The following is a 13,957-nucleotide window of genomic DNA, read 5'->3' as shown; positions in this document are numbered from 1 at the left end:
GAGAGGGAGTTGTATTTGGAGTATCATATCTATAAATCCCTGTTTAAATGAAAACCTTCCGATGTTTTTGGACCTATAATTATAGTATCACTAACTAATCACTGACTTACTGTCGTTAGTTGTTTTTTATCAGAATTGGGTTGCTGGATCATTAAGGCGCTCTACTACCCATCATATATATAGATATGCAGTTTCTGCATACATAAATCATCACGTTACCCATTTGGTATATAGTTACAAAGCAATGGATAGCACTTCTGATCTCTTTATTAATGCAAGTTGCCCCAAGGTCTTCTTTCTGAGGAGGACTTGTCTGCCAAAGCCCATGCTAAAGCTTTAATGGACAAAGTTGCTCTACCATTAATAGACAAGGTTACTCTACCATAGCAGTGCTCAATCCGGTGATATCTGACTCTTCCTGCAGTGCCTGTGGCTATTTTGTTTGCCAAAGAAACCAATACATCTGTTGAGCTGGCACACATGCAGTAGTCATGTTCAGCCAGTATTTAGCCTGGGGTCAAGAGAATTTACCACTGAGAACCACTGTAAATTTTTGCTGATGAGGCTCCAAGATGAGTGCTTAAAATTCCCTGCTGTAGGATGATCGACGTCACAGTACACCACTCCTATTCTGCCTCAGAGACTTTGTGCGCATGCACACAACTCATTCAGTTAAAGACTTTACCATGTGAATAGTTAATTCCCCTCACTCGGCTGGTCCGTTCTGCAATCTTTGTTATCAATATCCTTTGTTACTACAGTGTGCGTCGGTGACAATGTAAGTTATCATAAATAATACCTAACGTTATACTTCATGGCACTACAATGAGCCTTTATATTAACCTCATAATTCTTTGTCTTTTATTATATGTTCTTTTTCACCACGTCAGTTATCTGGTTTTATAACATCTTTTTGATACCCTATGATGATTTTCTTTTTCTGCTGCTGTGATGAATATCATACTGACACATGCTGGTAGGCCTGACTTTCAGCTGACTGCAGTTACTCTGACTTTGTGGGGCAAAACACAACTGTTAAACTGATCATGAAAATGATCTGTACACTAACTTGTGTGGTGCAAAGTCAAATGCAATTACTACAATTACAATTATCTAAGATATTTAGGTATACATTATAATCGGGTTATCTGTAAAGATATAACCACTTATCACACGTTACAATCAACACATTACAATTACGATGTATTGGATGGTAGAAACACAGTATACCCACCTCTTAAAATAAAACTCTACCTTTGCTGTGGCCAACAGCATGCTAAGGATAATCGGTAATGACTAAGCATGAATCATCACTATATACTATATCGATACCATACAGCACAAAACATCTGTTGCGGTTTTATTTTTATATGTGGTAAATACAATAATTTTTGTACTTATTTTTTTAAGCCTTGTAAATCAAACATGTCGCTTATGAGACATGGAAGTTAAAGTCTTCAGTCCAAAGGTTACAACACCTACCCCTAAAGGAAACACATATTTTATTGGACAGCAGATTGTATGGCTGATACACTGACCATTAACATGTAAAATAATGGCTCAACTCTTGTGCTGTATCTGATTGACCTTGACCCTTTCCGCAACACAGTACAGATGCATCCTACTCAAATGTACAGTATGTTTTAAATTCAGTTTGCGGAGTATTCAGTGTTGCCCAGCTCATTTATATTTGCAGGTGCTGTTCAGCCTGAGCCGTCATTGGACTACAGAAAGCTGGAATTCTTATCAGAGCTCATGACCCAGCAGTCTGTGGAGGCAGCAGCTGGCAACACATAGGATTAATCGGCAGATTTAGTTTCAGAATGCTTTGTGTCTATTTTAGAAACTTTCTTCTGCCAGAAATAAACATAGAAACATGTGATTCTATCATGAAGACCATCGTAATTCAGCAAGCAAAGGGCTTGGAGGTGAATACCATTATGTTGGAGTTTTGCTTACTGGTCTACCGACATAAATAGCAAAGTTAAAGTTAACCATTCGTCCCTTGTTTGCTCTGGTGCCTCATGTGAGAACTTTAGAATATGCTATTTTGAGTCACTATTGGTGATTAGCAGCGTGATGAGAACCTGCAATGTGAAAAAAAATACATTCAACTGATTTTACATTCCATGATTGCAGAAGGCATTTGGAATTAAACTTTGTGACTGTCTTTTTAAAGACAGTCACAAAGTGCTTAGACACTTGGAGCTCATCTTTAAAAAAAATAAACAGCTAATATTTATTCATTGTATTGTAGATTTAGGGTTTGTTTTTTCAAATGGATCATCTTTCAGTGATTCAGGGAATAGGTAATGTTGCTAGGTGACACACATTTATACAACTGCAGCGGTAACAAGAAATCAACCTCAATATGGAGAAAAAGGAGCAAGGATCTTTTATTAACATTGGTATGAGCAATGTGTCTCTCTTTGCAAAGGAGAGAGAAAAGTGACACACAGTGATACACTCTTTTGGCTCTCTGCATCCACGAGATTGCAAGTAGTTAATGAGACTGAAGAATGAACCTTTCACCTGGGATCATGTGTGAGCAGCTTGGCAATAGGTGGCTCATTGTTTAAGCTGGCTAGATAAGTGTTGCTTGGGATGTGCCTCCAGTGTGTCAGTCATCCCACCATCGTGACACAGTGACCCTGCCACCTGGCTGCTGCTGTGCACAGGATTGACCTGTGCCAGTCACCAGATCCAAAGCTCATTAGGACACATCAGATCATTTAATTCAACTTAATAAAACCATTGATTATTTATATAACTCTAGTTTACCGTAAATTGCTATAAGATACATAAGATTATTAACACAATAGGGCTTTCTGATGACATTTTGGCTTGTCCATTGCATATTAGTTGCATTATTAATGTAAATGATAACATTAAAATTAATAATGGCTGATTTCCAATTAGGCCACAGTGCAATTGGAACTGGTGATTCCAAAATGACAGACAAACGGGGGGGATGCAGAAAAGGGACTTATCACCCTGTTCAGCTTTAAAGAATATTTTTTTATCACTGATGGAGTAGGCATATACTGAATAATACAAGAGGATTTGTATCAGGATTCTGTCGGCCAATATTCATGAAGTCAGTTTGATCACGTTTAATCGCACATTGAAGAATGACAGATTTCCACCAAGTGAAATGAGAGATAAACCTTAGTAACAACCATTAGTCCAGACTGTAGAGTACAGTTAATATTTTCTCCACACTCTTTGCATGCTAATTATTGATCTACTGCACCAGTGCATCTCAATGCCTTCGCAGCAGATGATGAATTACTGAATATTCTTCTTTGATTTGAGACTTAATAAATCCATATCATACAGTATCATCCTGTCATATGTCAGGATGGTGGTATTTGATAACGCATGCTCACTGTGATCATCAGAATATGCCAGCCTGGAATCTCTCCCTCAAGTCAAACATAGCCCTTCACCAGATATATATAGTTATCTACCTTATAAATGTAGTGATGGTATAAACAGACACAAACACACACATGCATCACAAAAAAAATATTCATATTCTGTGATGAGAGCCACCAAGCATGCCATCGGTAGTGAAAGTGGCAGGCTGTCAGGCAGCCTTTATCTTTCTGTCTATGGAGTCTTCCTAAATCAAGATTGATTTGCACCTTTGTACTTTGCCTTTCATTATTGATATGGGTAGTCACACATGGGAGGTTTGGGTTAACCGTCTGCATGCTGAAGCAACAGGTCTTTTATATGTGCATAAGTAAAACAAAAACACCTTGTAATTTAGTGTAATAATAACTGTGTTTCAGAGATTTGTGTTTCAGATTTGGTATTTGGCCTTGTTACCCTAACTGTTCCCATGGGACAGTTAAACAAGGTGTCACCTCAGCCTACAGTAGACAGATTTCTGACTGAACAAGCCTAGTAGGCCTCTTTATAGGCCCATTTTAATGCATCATCCTTGGCTCAAAGTAGCATTTGACATCATATTTTCATTGTGTTTGAGCTGCATTATATGAAAGACAAAGTTCACTCTCTAGAGAAATGTCAGTTCTGAGGATGCTGCAGGAACGATCTGACAGCCTTCTTCAGTCATTTTCTGGGATTCAGCAGAGATCAGGGGCAACAATGAACAGTGTTCCTGTTATGACACAAAAAGATTTCCTAACCTCAACTCCAGGTCAGCAGTCTGTTGTCATAAATGTGCAGCTCTGTTTACTCAGACTTATAGATTCTCCCCAGTTGTAATAGGGAAGGCATTTTCAGATAGGGAAAGCTGCAATATCTAGTAATGGACTGTCTGCAGAAGAAAGGCCACTATGTAAATTATCATTTTTCAACCTCACCACCTTTAAACCGCTGTGGTGTGTGCCAAGATGGCAGAGTGGAGGAAATATGTGAGTGTGAGTGTACAAGTCTCCACCAATTCTCACTCCATTTTCACCAAGAAATCAGATTGTGCTATTGTTCTGTGTTTCTTTTGCTCCTAAGCAATGTGTAGAAATGCCCTCTGCTGCTGGTCTGTGAACAGGTTGCATGCACAGACGGGCTGCAAGTTCTAGCAACTGACTGTTGTGTGAGACAAAGTGTGAAGTAATATGCTGTGACCAGAATCCTGGTCAGAGTGGTAATTCACTCCAATCACACAGAGAAGAGAAGGGGCCAGGAAGAACAGAGATAGAGAGGCGAGGGTAGCAGGTTAAGAGATGAAAGCTGAGGGTCCTTTAGTCTTCTGGTTTGTATCAATTTCCACTTTGTTCTCCCTCGTTTCTACACGTCCCTCTTCTTCTGTGCAGTTCTCCTGATCTCTACTGTCTACTACTAATCTCATTGCCTTCAACCTAGCTGATGTGAGGGTAAAAAACTGCAGGCAAGCTATACACAAAGGATGGGAAGTTTTCATATGACAGAAATACTCTCAGGACAGTGGCGTAATAATTGCACCCTTCTCATTGTAGTAAGAGTTTAATCATCCTCTTTGATGGGATGGGTCAGTTGTGTTACAGACCTTTTCCTGTGGCCTTATTGCTTAAATGAGAAACTCAGCTCAAGGCTAGCAATAACCTCTCTCTCCCTTTCTCTCTCTCTCCCGCAACCCTCTCTCCTCGCTGACTCACAGGAAACAAGATGGAAGGAATCCTCGTTTCTCTGATGAAGTAGAGGCCTCACTATCACACTCCCACCCTCCATTTCCTCTTCCCTCACTTTCAAAGGTAACACAAGACTTCAACCTGCTGCTGTTCTCTTCTCTATTCAGGTCTGTATTTGGTACAGTTGCTAGAATCACATAATGAAACAGTGCCAAGAGACTGATCTGATAAATGTGAAACTGAGAATTTTAACATGCCTAAAATCAAAGAATACTTTTCTGAATTTTTCACACAATTGAGCTTTTTTACAGCACACATTTTGACACATCATGACAGTAAAAACACAGGTTTTACTTGCTGTAATCTTTCCTCTTGTTCATAGATACTGGCCAGAGATCTCTTTCTAATGCACTTCCAAACGGAGTGATGGGGGAGGGGGCACAGTTCTCATTATGTTCAAAAATACATTCTAAAGTTTATCTGAAGTTAATATGAGGCTTCAAGAGTCTGAGTATAGGAATAATTACAGCAAGCATGGCTTACTGGTACACTTGAATGGAATAAAGCCATTATTGTTTTTAGTTACACCTGTGCATTTCCTCTTATTACAAGTCAAAATGTCTGCTGAATTTCAAGGATATTATTTGGCTAATGGAGAATGATGTTGACAAAATGGATAACAGTAATACCTAATGACCCATATCGTAAGCTGTTTATTTCAAACATTTAAGGAAGTCTGGTGATATTTTATAATTTTCTTATTGTTAACAAATCCCACAAAAAGACCAAAACCAACAATGACGTTATTGTCAATGAACATGTATGAAGTAACATGTCACCATACATGGCAATATAGATCCTTATGAGTCAATCCCAAATACATCATCCTGCTGTTCTAAATATTCACTAGCACACCAAATATGTGTTCATCTGTGGCTAAAAGTGGTACCCAACAAATGCTCCTTTTAATCCAGTTTGAGTAATGTTTGCTAAAAACTACAGTGCCCAGTTGTGTTTTAAAATTACTTTGCTTTTTTAAAAACTATTATTATTTAATTTGTGGCCCATGTTTGAAAATGTATGTCTTCAGTAGGAACAAGTGCCACAGAACTGAGAGATAGACAAACTCATTGTTGGTTTTGGTCTTTTTGTGACAGTACAGACAGACAGTAAGTAAAAATATAGAATAATGTCAGCCTAAAGCCTTTAAAGCAATAGGTCAGATCAGTATTTGGCATTAGTGATAGCATGATTGGCATTTAAATAGTGTTACCAGTCCAGCCCTATCTTCAATGCATCTGTGCATTTTAATTCCGTACTGGTTTCCTCCTTCTGTTTCGCTCATCATCCTCTAGCTGTTACAGAAAGGTGCCTCAAATGGCCCCCACTGGTAGCTGTTGTCAGGCTGTTATGGTGCCTGACAGAAGAGCCTGTGCCCTCTGTCACAGGCTTCTGGGACAAATATAGATTTGCAGCAGTTGTTCCTTTCTGATACATACCATAGGAGGCACATTGTTATTATTTTTGTCACACATGCAGTGGAAATACAATTGGCAAGGGATTAATAATATGTAGTTATATATGGAGCTGCATGGGATAGACTTGCAGGGATACATTTGTTTTTATTTTTTAAATGTTGTTTCCATGTTTTCATGTGAGAAGTGTTCTCATTTACATATTGTGTTATGTCAAATTGTAGACCTAATGATGTTATAATGTTACAAGTTGTATGGAAACCAGGGAGATTTCTAGCTTTATGTTACAAGTGTCAAAATGGATTGTGTGTGTCTGTAGAGTAAAGAAGTAATTTCTACAGTACATATAGTTTATAGGTTGCACACAATAGGGTTGTTAAAGCCAAGAGCTTAAACAAGGCAGCAACACTTTATAGTTTTATTGCTGTAGAAATTGCTGGTGGTTGGAGTTAAAAGCTCTTAAAGTAATTTAGCCAAATGTTTCTGAATAGAATAAAGCTGACTTAAGGACTAAAGACAAATTCACATAGTAGAGCTTGGATCAGAGAAATGCAGAGACTACTTCAGATGAAGTTTGACATATTGAAAGGTGTCTCTAGAGGGAGCTGCACAAAGTCTGATAAATTGCCTCAAGTGATGTTACTTGGCTGAATACTGCAAGTCTGAAAAAAATCTGGGGATATAGAGTGAGAAATAAGTGAGCTTACCAGACCTCTGTAGCACACTCCTCAACTCTGCTTGAGGCTAGCAGCTCAAGGCTACATTAGCCGCTACTAGCATAACACACCTGAATCTCGGAATGAACTGCTGGTGGTCAAGTTGCAGTGTGGGTAATGTAGGCACCAAGTTTTGAAAAGGAAGAAGAATGCTTGGAATAAAAAACACAATATCTCTGGTTCTGCTGCATCAATATCGATGGATTTTTTTTTAAATTGTGCATTGTGAGTCCAACAATGTTATAGTAGTAACATTATATAGTGCAATGTTAAATTGGTGGAGTACTCCTTTAATGATTTAATTAACCTGCTTACCTTATCAAGTGCAGTAGTAATAGAAGGGTACTAATGGATTCAACAGCTTTATGCTGAAAGTTCAAGTCCTTGATAAGGCGGGTAGTAATGATAATGCATTGCACATACAAATGCCCAACAGATGTTAATCAAAATGTAGTAGATGTTTTATGTTACAAGGAGAGTTACAGTGCCTCTTTGTCTAAACTGATTGTTCACTGCTTTTGCCAGAGTGAAGACAGTAGCAGATGTGCTTTAGCATACAGAAAACTCAGCAGCAGCTCTGCTCAGACCTTAACCTCTGTGGCAATCAACTGGCTCATCTGAGGCATTGATGGGGTGGAGGGGGCCATCAGTGTGAACTCCATTTATGTCTCCCAGGCCCCAGTGGCCACAGTAAGGTCAGGCTAGTCACTGGAGCCAGACCTGATGAATGGATTTTCTCTGGCTGAAATGATAGGCTTCTGTGCCCATTGATTAACTCTCTTTGAAGTTTAGTTTTCCATTTTACTGTATTGCCTTTGAGGATGCAGCTAACCCAGAGAGCATAAACGGAGGGATGGGGAGTGAATAGGTGTAGGGATATTTCTTTGGATGCAAAACATTGACAATTTATCTGTGGAAATTCAAATGTCGCTCTGGTTGTGAGGAGTTAATGAAGTTCTGGAGTCAGAGCCTTACTCCTCAGCTTGCAGACTGAGGAAAAAGAAACGTGAGCAGCTTAAAAGACAGAAGGACATGAAGTCTGAAAGTCCAGTAAAGACATTTCCAAGTCAAACCTGTGATTCCTTTCACTTGTTTGTTGCTGATCTTGGACTTCTTCAGTACATATTGTTCTATTAGATCACATCATATACTGTAGTCACCAAAACCAAGCAGGATTCTACAACAGCGGATTGACTTTCATAACAGCTTGAGCTGAATGTTGCTCTCACCAACGCAGCTTCGCAATCAGTATGCTTTATAACTGAAACAACGTCCGTGCTCATAGTGTGAATCTGAATAGTAATATTTCCCTCACATTTTGCCACCATGTAACAATTATACATGATTATCAGGCAAGTATGTAATTAGTATTCAGCTTTCCTCTGTAAATGTTCTCAAATCCCAGTTTGGCATTCAGCTAAAGCCAGTCTAGACCTGAGTAAACAGATCACCAGTAATGAATTGTAACATCAGCATAAGAGTGTTGAGTAAATGGCAGGCCCATTCTGGTGCAGTATCACTCTACTGCAAGTTACCTCTGTCCATATAAAATCCATATTTTGTGCGCTTTTTATTCAAACTATGTGACCTCTCCTCCTTGTGTGTACTTCCCATCGATTTCCCTTAAGGGAAATCAATGCAGATGGTTAGCTGACCGTGTTTATCTTCTATTGTAAAATGAAAAACACTTAACATATATGGGGAGAATCGGTCGTCTTAAAAGCTTCCAGCAATATATATATATATTTTTTTTTAGAAGTAGGTCAGAGTTTGTTGATATCTGATGTTGGACTGATGAAGAGAGCTGAATGACAACTCCACTTTCATCCCATAATGCTTCCCTCGTCTTTTTATCTCTCATTTCCTCCTCGGTCTTCCACTATCTCTTGTGCTCTCATGTCACACTAGTGTTTAAGTAGGCACAGATGATTTCGGAGGTGCTGAGGTTGGCTAAGTCCTCCATCAGGCTGTGGCATCTACACATTCAGGGAACTGGGCTGCTTGCCTGTCTCACATGTCTCCCCTGGTGGAAGTGATAACACTTAGAGCTTTCACATTGTCGCTTTCTTACCAAGGACATGATGCAGTGAAAAGTGCCTCATGCATTCCCATGTAGAGTCCCCAGAGTGCACCACTCATTTATTCATTTTTCTCATTCATTTATGATGGCTACTTTATGATATTAGGCATTGATTGTAAACATATCTCAGCAGGAAAACTGTTGAGAATCTGTGTGCTTGAACAGAAATAGAAGCATATGAAAAACAGCTCATAATCAGCACTTTCAATCTATAAAAGCTCTGCAGGTATAATTAACCTACTTCTCAACATGGAAACAAACTGTAAAATGTATGGAAATTTCTTTTTTTTAAGATTTTTTTTTTAGGCATTTTGCCTTTATTTGATAGGAATAGCTGAAGAGAGACAGGAAATGTGGGAGAGAGAGAGGATGACATGCAGCAAAGGGTCGCTTGCTGGACTCAGCCTTGTAGGGCATGCGCTCTACCAGGTGAACTATCGGGGCACACCTGACGTCCATCATCCAATCAGTCTCCACAGTATATCTACCAGGCTCTACCACTCTACCAGCGCAGGATCATCTCCGTACACTTGCACGATACCTTTGTCACGGCTCCTACCTCGACCAAAGTTAAGTTGGCGTTATTCGCTATTGTTGTCTCTTTTGTAACTCTGTCTGTCTCTGCCAGAGAGCTATTCCCTGCCGGTGATCACAGCCACGGTATTCTCTCCAATCTCTGCAAGGCTGCCTGCCTGTTCTGCCTGCTACGCTACCCGAGCCAGCTGCCTTTCCTATCCTACCTGCCTCCCCTACACTCATCGTCTCCATCCCCGGAGTCTAGCCTTGTCTCCTAGGACCGGGCCTATTTCGTCCTCTCTGGCTACTTTGGACTACACTGGATTAGCCACCTGTGATTGCTTGCAGTGTTATAATAAAAACTGTTGCTACCACAATCCAAGTACCACTTCCTTGTGTTCTGCAATTGGGTTCTTAGATCGTGCACTATGCCACAATGATCTGGCCAACATGGACCCAGCAGACACCAACCTGGAAGTAGCCCCATTGTATCAAGCACTAACCAGCCAGGGGATTCTTCTGGGACAACATGAGCAAATCCTCCGGGCATCACCACCACTCCAGGATTCCTACGCCTCCGACCTGGATCCCTTCATTGGAGATGTCACTAGATGCCAGAGCTTTCTGCTTCAATGTTCTCTGGTCTTCTGCCAGCGCCCCGTCACGTTTGCTTCGGATCAGTCCAAGGTAAATTATATCTTGGGGTTACTGAGAGGAAGAGCGTTAGCCTGGGCGGAGGTTATGCATGTTAGCCAACCCTTGTCTTCACTTTCCTTAGCAGAGGTTTAGCGAGGATTAAGAATGTGTTTGATCATCCGGACGCCAGTGGGAACGTGGGGAGACAGTTGTTACGGATCAACCAGGGGACCCGAAGTGTAACAGATTATTCTGTGGAGTTCTGGACAATGGCTGCAGACTCTGGGTGGAATGAGGGCGCACTGATCAGCGTGTTTGTGAAAGGGTTGAGTGAACAAATCAAGGATGAGCTAGCGGCTCGGGATGAGCCCACCAACCTGGACGCTATGGTTTCTCTTTGTATTAGGATGGACAACTGCATACGTGAACGGCCAGCCATCCTCTCACCCACTCCCCACGCAACACGTTTCCCACTATGCAAACGAGACCTGGGTCGCCTATCCTGACCACAGACACACGCCTGCAACCACCGTCCGCCCCTGAAGGGGAACCCATGCAACTAGGCCGAGCCCATCTTATGCCGGCTGAGCGTCTCCACAGAGGAATGGCTGGGGAGTGTCTGTGCTGTGGCCACAGGGGTCACCTTTTGGCTACATGTCCAGTACAACCAAAAGAACAGGCTCACCAGTCATTGTGGGGGTTCTGGTAAGCCAAAACAACCCCCCTAACCAGGGATCTCCCAGGCTACAAATCCAGGCCACCCTCTACAACTAACAAGTGTCGCTCCCTTTATTGGCTCTCATTGACTCCGGGGCAGAGGGCAATTTCCTGGACACCGATTTGGCTCGACAGGCTGGCATCCTTACTGAGACCCTGGATATTCCACATAAGGCTGAGGCTTTGGATGGCAGACTTCTAGCTCAAGTGACCCACTGCACAGCCCCTGTGTCCTTGGTGCTATCCGGAAATCATAGAGAGAAGATCCAGTTTCAACTCATCTCTTCTCCTAACACACCACTCATTCTGGGCTTCCCCTGATTACGTCAACACAACCCGCACATTGACTGGACCTAAGGAAGAATTGTGAGTTGAAGCCCCTTCTGCCTCTCCACCTGTTTGCAATCTGCTTTATCCCCAGCAGAGGTCAGTGTTCCGCCTCTCAGCCCAGAACCGCCGGATCTAGCTCTTATACCTGAGGAATACCATGATTTAAGTGATGTTTTCAGAAAGGACCTAGCCCTGTCACTACCTCCTCACCGCCCCTTAAGACTGTGCTATTGATCTTCTCCCTGGGGCCCCTCTTCCTTCTAACCGCTTGTACAATCTGTCTCGACCTGAAAGAGAAGCCGTGGAGGTATATCAAGGACTCATTGCACGCTGCGCTCATTCGTGCGTCATCTTCTCCAGTAGGGGCGGGATTCTTCTTTGTGGCCTAGAAAGACAAGACACTACACCCGTGCATTGACTACAGAAGTCTCTACCAAATCACCGTCAAGAATAAATACCTGTTGCCACTAATCAACTCCGCTTTTGAACCCCTTCACGGTGCCACCTTGTTCACTAAGCTGGATCTCTGAAACGCCTACCACATTATTCAGGCCAGTCACGTAATCCACATCGTCAGGTTCTCCAGAGGTTCCTGAAGAATAAACTCTTCGTCAAGGCGGTGAAATGCGAATTTCACACCAGTTCAATGGGTTTCCTCGGCTACATCCTCGAGAGGGGGCAGGTGAGGATGGATCCAGAGAAGACTAAAGCTATAATGAAATGGCCGGCTCCTGCTAACCATAAGCAGCTACAGCACTTTCTGGGGTTTGCCAACTTTTATCGAAGGTTCATCAGGGATTACAGTTGTGTGGCAGCTCCTCTCACAAGACTTACCTCAACCAAGGTTCCCTTCTCCTAGAATGCTGAGGCCGACATGGCCCTAGCCAAACTCAAGGCTCTCTTTACTTCGGCTCCCATCCTGATCCAACCTGATCCCTCAAGACAGTTCACAGTGGAAGTGGATGCCTCAGACATAGGAGTAGGGGTGGTGCTCTCCCAGCGTTCAACCACCGACCAGAGACTCCACCCTTGTGCCTTCTTCTCCCGACGCCTTTCCCCTGCTGAGCAGAACTATGACGTTCGGAACAGGGAACTCCTGGCTGTCAAATTAGCATTGGAGGAATGGTGACACTGGCTGGAAGGAGCTGAACAACCCTTTGTAGTATGGACAGACCAAAAGAAGTTGGAATACATTCAAACAGCCAAGCGACTCAACTTCCGGCAAGCACATTGGGCCCTGTTCTTCGGCCGCTTCAATTTCACCCTCACTTACTGTCCTGGATCCAAGAACATTAAACCCGATGCACTGTCCTGTCAGTACCTCTCCCTGGACAGCTTTCCCGGACCCAATACTATCCTCCCTTCCACCTGCGTGGTGGCCGCAGTGACATGGGAGATTGAGTCCATAGTAAGGGAGGCCCAGCGAAACCAACCAGACCCTGGGAACGGTCCCCCCAATCGCCTTTTTGTCCCTAACTCTGCTTGTTCCTAGGTGCTCCAGTGGGCACACAACTCTCGTTTCGCTTGTCACCCAGGAATGACTCGTACACTCTCCCTGCTTAGACAACACTTTTGGTGGGTTACTATGGAGGCAGATACCCGGGCCTTCGTGGCAGCATGTTCCTTTTGCACTCGAGGAAAGTCCTCTCATCAATCACCAGCTGGTCTGCTATGACCACTTCCCGTTCCCAGTCGCCTTTGGTCTCACATAGCATTGGACTTTGTTACCGGGTTGCCCCCCTCTCAAGGTAACACCACCATCCTCACCATTGTAGACCGTTTTTCTAAAGTAGTTCATTTTGTGGCATTAACCAAACTCCCCTCAGCCTAAGAGACGGCGGATCTCCTGGTCCAACAGGTTTTCCATCTTCATGGGATTCCTCTCGACATAGTTTCAGACCGGGGCCCCCAGTTCACCTCACAGGTCTGAAAAGCGTTCTGCCTAGCCCTGGGAGCAACCATGTGTGCCACCGTGTGGCAGCCACCAACCCTTCCTCCTGGACCTCCAACTTTCCTGGGTCGAGTATGCACACAACTCACTAACCAGTGGTGCTTCCGGTCTGTCTCCTTTCGAGTCAACTTTAGGGTACCAGCCTCCTCTGTTCCCATCTCAAGAGAGTGAGCTTGCGGTCCCTTCTGTTCAACACCACCTCCGTCGTTGCCGTAAGATTTGGAAGGAGACCTGGGCAGTCGCTCTGGAAGAGCGCATATCCACCTGTGATTGCTTTCAGTGTTATAATAAAAACTGTTCAGAATCAGAAATTCTTTATTGATCCCCGAGGGGAAACTCTTTCGTTACAGCTGCTCACTGTCACGTCAATGCACACTTGAGAAAAGAAGGAATAGAAGTACTAAGCAAATCAAAATATAATACACTATAATACAGCTAAGATAAATTAAGTACAAGGT

At 42.7% G+C, this 13,957-nt stretch overlaps 1 protein-coding gene across 17 annotated transcripts in view; it reads left to right on the top strand.

Annotated features, from left to right (window-relative positions):
• Positions 1–13,957, top strand: part of rap1gapb (RAP1 GTPase activating protein b) — a 98,594-nt gene that overhangs the window by 57,128 nt on the left and 27,509 nt on the right. For 16 of the 17 annotated variants that reach the window (XM_044212144.1, XM_044212153.1, XM_044212084.1 and 13 more), the window contains one exon: positions 5,108–5,201. Coding sequence is in view for 2 of the 17 variants with exons in the window: in XM_044212084.1 (XP_044068019.1) it covers positions 5,108–5,201 (94 nt within the window). In the remaining 15 variants the exon portion in view is untranslated. Of the gene's footprint in view, positions 1–5,107; positions 5,246–13,957 lie in introns of those variants that run through there. The other variant, XM_044212196.1, reaches the window with a different exon arrangement.

Source organism: Siniperca chuatsi, linkage group LG2, assembly GCF_020085105.1.
Source record: "Siniperca chuatsi isolate FFG_IHB_CAS linkage group LG2, ASM2008510v1, whole genome shotgun sequence".
NCBI classification, from domain to species: Eukaryota; Metazoa; Chordata; class Actinopteri; order Centrarchiformes; family Sinipercidae; genus Siniperca; species Siniperca chuatsi.
This window is presented reverse-complemented; position numbering and strand designations above follow the sequence as displayed.